Source organism: Zootoca vivipara, chromosome 11 (assembly GCF_963506605.1).
Source record: "Zootoca vivipara chromosome 11, rZooViv1.1, whole genome shotgun sequence".
Lineage (NCBI taxonomy): Eukaryota > Metazoa > Chordata > Lepidosauria > Squamata > Lacertidae > Zootoca > Zootoca vivipara.
The window spans coordinates 3679960-3689308 of NC_083286.1; the positions used below are offsets into that span (position 1 = coordinate 3679960).

At 42.4% G+C, this 9349-nt stretch overlaps 1 protein-coding gene across 1 annotated transcript in view; it reads left to right on the forward strand.

Moving 5' to 3' along the window:
• The window catches only part of RORB (RAR related orphan receptor B), a 156586-nt gene extending 155587 nt beyond the window's left edge, over positions 1-999 (forward strand). Inside the window, exon 10 of the mRNA XM_035100238.2 lies at positions 11-999. Coding sequence (XP_034956129.1) covers positions 11-166 — 156 coding nt within the window. The 3' untranslated portion in view covers positions 167-999. The remainder of the gene's footprint in view (positions 1-10) is intronic.
• Positions 1000-9349: the final 8350 nt, after the last annotated feature.

Here is a 9349-nt window from a genome sequence, read left to right on the forward strand (position 1 = left end):
TGTCTTATAGTTAGTAGCCAAGATACCAACTATCACTGCACTTTGCAACTTGCACGGAGAAAAACTGCAGGTATTTAAACAATCTCATCCCGATATAGTGAATACACTGTTTCCTCCGTTATACAAGGAACTGTTCAATCCAGACTCTGCCACGGGCTGCAAGTGAAGGCAAAGCTAGAATATTTCATGGAATGCATCACTCTTCAGACAAAAGAATTGTTTTCATGGAGACTTTCTTAAATATGTCACTACTGCAACACTAGGAATGTCCTGCACTTAATAGAATTATTTTTCACCGCTACAGTTTGAAGAATGTAAATATGCACCTCTGAGTGGGGCCTGTTTTTCTTTCTCTTCTTTTTCCCTTTATGTTAATTTTTTCCTTCTTTTTATTTTGTTTTGTTTATTTTTAACTTACCAGAAATTTGCAAATATAGAACACTGGGTGTTTATTTTTGATTTTATTTTATTGGGGACTTTCTTTTTGGGAGACAAACTGTTTATAGAAGTTTATTGTAGATATAAATGAAAACAGAGGAGTACTTTGCGGTATTACTCTTGCTGTTTATTGTTCAAATATAATTTAAGAAATTTCCACTAAACTAGGCTTACCTATTCTATGTTTTTAGCTAGTTAAATGCATGTGGCAATATGTGGCTGTCTTGGAAATAGGTGTGTGTGTGTGTAGGTGTGTATGTATATATATATATATGGGCATGAGCCTTCCCTGCCTGGATGCCGTGTGGATTCATAAAGGATAACTCAGGGGGCTTAAAAGAGCTCTGTTTCAACCCTCTCCTCAGCCAGTGTGCCTGGCCATGTGCATGCAGCATTCTAGAGGAATCTGGGCAATGGGTGGTCTCTACATGCCTCCCATACCATAGCTGCCAAGTCTCCCCTTTTCCCCGGGAAATCCCCGTTTTTCCAGCTGTTCCTAGCTGGAAAAAACGGAGTTTTTGGTTTTTCCCGGTTTATTCTGGTGCAGCAGCCATTTTGGAACTGGGCGGAGCATGCTCAGAAGCGACTTTTGATGCTGCTCTGCCCAGTTCCAAAATGGCTGCAGTGCGACTTCTGGCGCAGCGGCCATTTTGGAACTGGGCAAAGCAGCATCAAAAGTCACTTCTGAGCATGCTCCGCCCAGTTCCAAAATGGCTGCAGCGCTACTTCCGGTCTGCTATTTCCGGCCCGGTCCCTTATTTCTCTGACAGCAACTTGGCAGGTATGCTCCCATACCCCCATCTGAGCTTACAAGAATGAGCTTTAGGGACTTCCCATTCTCTGTAAATTTCCATTATGCTATGCACAAACTGAGAGGAATTAGTGAAAACAGGGCTCCCTTATGCCCTTTGGGGATCTTTTAACCCATGGGCAAGGATCATGTCCTGTGTGTATACATACATGGATAGTATATACCAGGGATGGATGGCTTTGACATTCTGTATCCTTAAAACAGCAGCCAGGTGCCAGAAGTCTGTTTTGCTGCACATCTCTACTTCACCATGGCAGGCGGCTAAGCTCCAATCTGCCCAAGAGAGATGAAATGTTTAAAAAGCATTCATACATTAACACACATAAAATCAAAATTTCCTTTCCTCCAAATAAAACTGCAGGCAAAGTTTAACCACAACTTGATTCAGATTTGGTAGCAGCCCCAGACTCAGGATGAAATTGGTTAATGAGTCGCCAGAAAGCCATCCCTGCTATTTACCAATATAGTACATATATACACACACACACATATATGGAATACGCAAACACTTGCTTTGGCTTAAAAAATGCCTATTTTCTAGGGACGCTCTTCTGCATTTTTAACTCTTCATGTAATGTGCTAGTTTTATGTTGGGCAATTAGGATTTGGCTCTGCCATCCACCCATGTATAATGACAAGATGGTACCTTTTCTGATCAGTTTGTATATAATGTGAATGCAGTACGCAGTCAGTGAATGAGAAGTCAGGTTAGTATTATGGTGCCAAAGCCTTGTCTGGATAATTCAAATGGACAGAGAAAAAGTTATTGGGAGATTCTCCCCCCCCCCCAAGTGATAAAACATATATTAAACCTAATATTATAGGACACAATGCCAATAGAGTATTTAAACCACAGAGTTAAATGTAGACTTGTCCAAAACAGTTTTTTTGTGAATCAGAAAGAGTTTATTTTATTAACACTTCGTCAAACAAAAGTCATCACTATTGCTCTGATATTCCCCAAGGGTGATGGAGCAGTCCAGTGATGTAACTCTGAAGGAGTAAATGAAAACTTACAAGAGCAAACAACCTGTTATCATCCACTAAGGTATTATTGTGAGGCTGTGAGGTGAAAGTGGAGGCTTTCCATCTGCATATGCATTGTTGAATGCAATTTTAATATCCTGGTGTCTGGATCAACAGCTGTTTTCACTAGTTCATTTCAAATCCAGGGCTTTCATTGCTCAACTGGTATGTCTGAACAATACTGGGGTGCTAGTTCAACCCATTGAAGCACCTAACATTAATACCCCTGACCTCTGAACCATGAATCCTCAAGCCCCAGAGCTTCTACATAACATTCCACTAGCGTCTAAGAGATTTCATATGAAACCTATCCCCTACTCCCCAACCCCTATGGTTGTAGACGTCTTAAGAATTGCAAGGGCAGAGGCATTCCAAGAGCCTTGGGCATGTGTTGTCCTTCAACAGCTATCCAAGGATGGTTATAGAAGATGCTAGTCTGGACACAGGATATTTGTGGTCTTCTAAAACTGCCCTGGCCCACCTTCCAAACCTCCTGGAAGGCTGCTAGAGACTATAGGATGTATCCTCTCCTGCCTTTCTTCTGCAACCCATTATGTTCCACCTTCTACTGCCTCTTTTCTATGACACAAATATATTCTTTGTACCCTCTGACAACAATGGCCCATAGCAATCACATCAGACTTGGGATAAGCTTTTTTAAAGTCCATACTGTACTATATGTAGCTCCTAATTTTATTGAAATTGGTTCTCTGCATTCCAGACTTTAGTTTGGAAAAGCACAGCTGTAAAAAAAAAAGTATAATGAGTTTTTTTGGTGGTGGTGGTGATTTAAGCCAGTACCTCATTTTCCAAAATAGCAACACATTAACTGACACATGCAAATTCACTTTCATTTCCTAAATTAATTTGCTGTGCCACCTAGAGATTCCAACGTAATTTACAAATCTTTGTCCTTTGTTGTAAATGAGAACAAAATCATTAAATGCCTGACCTACATTGGAACTAGGGAAGATCTTGCACTTTATTTCCTGGAATCATAGAACTGTAGAGTTGGAAGAAACCCTAAGGGTCATCTAGTCCAACCCCCTGCAATGCATGAATCTCAGCTAAAGCATGCATGACAGATGGCCATCCAGCCTCTGCTTAAAAACCTCCAGGGAAGGAGAATCCACGAACCTCCAATGGAGACAGTTCCACTGCCGAACAGCTCATACTGTCAGAAAGTTCTTCCTAATGTTTAGTCAGAATCTCATTTTTTGTAACTTGAATCCATTGGTTAAGGGCCTAGGCTCCAGAGCTGGAGAAAACAAGCTTGCTCCATCCTCCATGTGACAGCCCTTGAGATATTTGAAGGTGATGTTTCCACTCTGTCTCCTCTTTGCCAGACTAAACATACCCAACTCCCTCAATCGTTCCTCATAAGAATTGGTTTCCAGACCCTTAAGCATCTTGGTCACCCTTCTCTGCACACTTCCCAGCTTCCCAGTATCCTTAGGAAATTGTGTTCTGAGCAAGGCAGAATAGAGCGGTACTATTACTTCCCTTGATCTGGACACTATACTTCTGTTAATGCAGCCTAGAATAACACTGGCTATTTTTGCAGCTGATCACACTATTGACTCATGTTCAACTAGTGGTCTGCTAACACCCCTCGATCCTTTTCACGTGTACACCAGGTCCCCCGCCCCCCCATCTTATATTTGGTGGCTGGTTCTTTCTGCCTAACTGTAGAACCTTACATTTGTCCCTATTGAAATGTATTTTGTTAGTTTGGGCCGAGTTCTCCAATTTGTTAGAATCAAAGAATCATAGAGTTGGAAGAGACCACAAGGGCCATCCAGTCCAACCCCCCGCCAAGCAGGAAACACCATCAAAGCATTCTTGACATATGCCTGTCAAGCCTCTGCTTAAAGACCTCCAAAGAAGGAGACTCCACCACACTCCCTGGTAGCAAATTCCACTGCCTAACAGCTCTTACTGTCAGGAAGTTCTTCCTAATGTTTAGGTGGAATCTTCTTTCTTGTAGCTTGAATCCATTGCTCCGTGTCCGCTTCTCTGGAGCAGCAGAAAACAACCTTTCTCCCTCCTCTATATGACATCCTTTTAATGTCATCTTGAATCCTGATTCTGTCTTCTGTGACATTAGCTACCCCTCCCAGTTTGGATGAATACCTTCATCCAAGTTGTTTATAAAGATGTTAAACAACAATGGTCTCAGGTGCAGAGCCCTGCAGCACCCCACTTGTCACTTTTCTCCAGGATGATGAGGAACTGTTAGTAAGTACTCTAGGTTTGATCAGTCAACCAGCTACAAATTCACCTAACAATTAACTCCCACATTTTACCAGCTTCACCACAAGAATATCAAGGGGGACCACAGGATCAGATCTTCCACTTCCCACCCGATCACAATAGGCTATGTCCCTCCAAGTGACTTTGGGTATCACATCGCCATATTTCCTTCTGCCCCTTTTAAAGCTCCTGTGCTTTTAACAACAGAGAGACAGGCAGACGTTACACTATAAATGGCACTGGCTTTTCAGTGACTGATAAAGAATTGTTTTACAAAATAAGAGTCTGAGCTCCATGCCAACTGAATAGGAAAAGCCTCCTTTGAATACTCTTGGACTGCCTCCTGCTTCTGCTTCTTTCTTCTGCTTTCCCTCTTCAAAATAACAGGATATGGAGAGACAACAGAAGCTGTCCTTGTAACCGATACCCCTTCTTCCTTTATTTGATTTGACTCTCCTCCTCTGGAACTAACACAGCAATAACACTTTATATTGTATTCTGATAATGTAAAAGCACTGAGCCACTTTATTCTCAGTGTCTGAGCAGACAGATGTAGACTGCTTGTTACACTTCTACAGGGACTTAATTTTGTATAAATGTCACTCCTGCTGGCTCTCTGTATAAAGAATTAATTCCAAGAGTCATATTTCCTTCTAATGGAAAGATTACTTTACTGATTGCTAGGAAAACAGGGTAATAGAAGACACTCAATTAAACCAAGCTGTTTCCAAATGCAATATATATTTGATGATTGGTTTGTAATAGGGACCTTGCAGGATTTGAGGCAGGGAGGTCTTGATCTCTTTCAACTCTCATCTAACATAATCTTCTTGTTTTCCTTCTTGATACTCTGCGTGGGTTCTACATTGTGGGGATGTTGGGATGCTCCCAAGCTGTAGGATTTGGGTTGAATCTGTTTTTGTTGAATCTGAGGATATATTTACATGGGCTGAAGATCAGTACTCACTTTAACTCCACACTATCAACGTGGTAAAAATGACAGACAAAGAGGGAGGTGGGATGCCAACAGGAGGTTGGTTTTCATTTTCAAATGAGCACATATAGTGAGGTTTGCACCAGTAAAATGAGAATTCTAATGGTCCGATCCAAAAATAAGGTCACCAAGCTATTGCCCTATGCCAGGAATTCATTATGTGAAGTAGAGGCTATGATGCACAGACAGATTCATATTACCATTCCTTTATATAACCACATCTTCTCTCCCTGTTGGAAATAGCACCACAGGCCACCCATCCAAGAGCTTTGCATCAGGGTGCAATTGTATTTTCCAAAATGATAATATGGGATCAATGGTGAAATGCATATGGAATTGAAACTTTGAAACTTGAGACAAACAGCTAATTTTTTCTGGACACTAAAAAGGTGTGTGTGTGTGTGTGTGTGTGTGTGTGTGTGTGTGTGTACATGACTCAGCCATTCTGCCTCCTCTCTATAAACTAACCAGTGTCTCTGATATGCTGTAAGAACTGTATATCGAACACTAGGGCCATCTTATTCTTTCCTTTTAAATCTTCACTTTGTAAATGACAATCACTGCTTGATGCAGATGTTGCACTGTATGCCACTCAGGGATGTTACCTTAATAAAAATAATAAGATATATAAAATGACAGTAATAATAAGGAAACCATTATTAGAAATGTGTTGAAAGGCACAATTTGAGATGCCAAAATGTGGAAGACCCAGACAAGGCTTTCAAGCCAGTTATTAGAAATGATGAGGTTACAAACTGAATTCACTGTTACTATTTCCTCAGCAACACGCACCACTGATTTCACACTTCGATTGTGAGCACGAGATCCATATTGTGAATTTCCATCCTTCAGAATCAAATTCTGACCATATAAATAGAATTTCAAAGTACAGTACTGACATATTTAACATTTGGTCTGCAAAGCATTTTCTGTGGTAAAAAGAAGAAGAAGGATGGGTTAATTGCACTACCATTATAAACACACCTGCTTGAATATAAGTCCTTGTTAAGGCAGCAGGACTTGGGATTTAATCTACGGAAGTGTGTTTTGATTGAGATCTTTGACAGACAATTGTAACACAATAGCATAATTGCTACAGGTTTGCTGATTTACCACATGGAAAAATATATGGGATAGCAGTAAAATAACAACCAAGTTGTTCCTATTGCAAAAGAATCATCCAGCTGAGCCCCTCTATTTGTTGACAAACCAAAGCACTTCATAGGGTACCCCACCCTTAAAAGAATTAAAGCCAGCTCTCGCACTCATTTCTGCTACCAAATCTTCTCCACCCAATTGTCCTTGAGCAGTATGTGCCAATAATCATGCAAAGGAAGTACTGTGTGAATTAGTGGATATCTCTGAAGCAATTCCATGATTTGTACCTGTACTTTAAAAAACTTACGTCATTGCAAGAATGATAGCAACGTGTGTTAAGCTCTGTCCTATCATTTCTTGCAGTACATTTCTTAGAGCCAAAAGGAAATCAAAAAATGCCCCTCAGATTGGCTTAGGGACTGCCCCTTTGAATTAGGGCACTGGAGATCCTGGAAACAGTATTTCCCAGTTCAAATGATGTCCAAGGAAGGGGCCACAGTTCAGTGGTAAAGCACTTGTTGCATATGTAGGAGGCAACTGGTATCTCTACGATTTGGGTTGTTGTTTTTTAAATGGCTCTTGTAGCAGGTTCTTGGAAAAAGAACTCTCCATAGGATTTTGGAGATTGCTTCAAATAGTCTGATCTGAGATCAGGCAGCTTCCTGTGGAACCAAAGGCACAGCATAGGCTCTACATAAAGCCCACTTAAATTCTCTATTTTAAGCCTTTCTCTTCATGTCGTATTCTAGAAAGAAGATGAGTAAATGTGCTCCTCAGAACTCATGTGCCGTCCTGCACCACCCTTCCCCAACTTGCTGCTCTCCATATGTTTTGGACTACAACTCTTATCAGCCCCAGCCAGCATGCCCAGGGATGATGGGAGTTATAGTCCAAAACATCTGGAAAGCACCATGTATTGGAAGGCTGTTCTATGCTGTTCACCCACAAGCTTGGAAAGGTCACTTAGATATCGGTGATGATAAATAACTTTCAGAAGAGAGGAAATGGCTACAGGGTTTAGGGGAAGAATGGATGTTAGGGCAGACAGGATATGGGTTATAAATCTCAAACGTTTTATGAAAAGTTTGTAAATCTAATGGCATCCATTTCTGTAAACATGGTCTTTACTTTAACACTTCACCATTGCTTTTCATGTGCAGAAAAGACTCCATCACCATCTCAGCAACAGCAGCAGTTGCAGCCTGATGAAATCAAATTTGAACTGGCCAATCATGGGCCAAGCTAGGGGCGGTACTTTTTAGGTCCATGTCCACTGCATTTAAACTGGCTGCTTGCCAGGTAAGTGGGCTGTGCATATGTATGGCCTTGCAGTGGGGTCACTCAGGCCACCTTATTCAGGGCCAGGGAATAATTTGCCTGCAGACAAATTGAGCCATTTTGGAGACAGCAACTGTCACAACTTGCTGGCAGAAAAAGGCATTGGGTTCAGAGGCACCGCCTTGGGCCCAACCATTGGAGCGGCTCAGCGCCATGTAGTGCCCCTGTGGCATCATGGCTTGGCATGTGGTACGTGCCTGTGACATCATGTGTGCACCCATGAAGCCAGGAGGAGGCAAAGCACCTGACCCAGCCCACTGAGCCTGGTGGCAGACCGGAAAAGCCTCCTGCCAGCCGGGCTGCAGCATGGCTGAGACTGGCAGGGCCTGAGTAGGAGCCGCCGCTGCATCCACCGCAGCAGCCACAGTCAGCAGCAGTAGTGGGAGCAATGGAGCGCTGCAGCAAGGTTCCTGGCCACAGGGGGGCTGCCCACTTGTGGACCCACCTGAGCCACAGCCGCTTCTGTCAAGAACCCCAAGGCAGCAATGGCGGGAGGAGGAGGAGGCAGTGGCACATGGATGCTTGGCCTCAAAATTGGAAGAGCCTACTTGTTGCTTTTTGATCAAAGTATCAAGGTACCCCAGTAAAGGTGTTTGGGGGAAAGGATTCTGTCTGAAAACCCAGATGGGGCCAACAGGCCATATAACTCATCAAATGGCTTCCTGGAGGGATTGTCCTATTTGATGTGTGTCATATGGGGATCCGTAGTCCAGGATTGGCCATGAATCAGGCGACAATTGAGTTGGTTGTTTCGAGACACATACCAAAGCCAACTGACATCTGGAATCAATACAACCGTGGCCATTGTGATTCCAAGATGTTGTCAGGTCATTTGTATTGCTTCCTGTGTTGCTGTCCCGGCAGCTGAAGGCACCTGGGCCAGCAAATAAAAGAAATGATCAGTTGAGCAATACCCTTCTTGCCTAGCGAGATCTTGGCTTGAATCCTTTGCAAAATAAAAATGATACATAAATAATGGATGAGGGAACAGGAACAGTATAGAAAGTTAAACGACAACGGGGGGGGGGGAGAGAAATGCTGCTGCTTCCTATTCAAATTAATTCATCCAGTTTGATTTTTTGAGACAGCCATAAACTGTATAGAGATTATCTCCAAGTATGAGGGGCAGGTCCTGTTAATTATTGTAACAATGGAAGACCTCCGATCTGACTTTTGCGCAGAAATAAATCTTCAATACTAGAAATGTGTTTTGAAACCTTTACTTGCAGAACAAAGTTTCAAACGTTACAAAATAACAGAGGTACTTTGTTTCCAGTTTTACACACTTTCTCGCACTGGTCCCAGCATGAGCCCACACCTGACACTACAGTATTACCAAGGAGCTTTCCAAAATCTCCCTCCTCCTCCTACATGCAGACTGACCAGCCCCC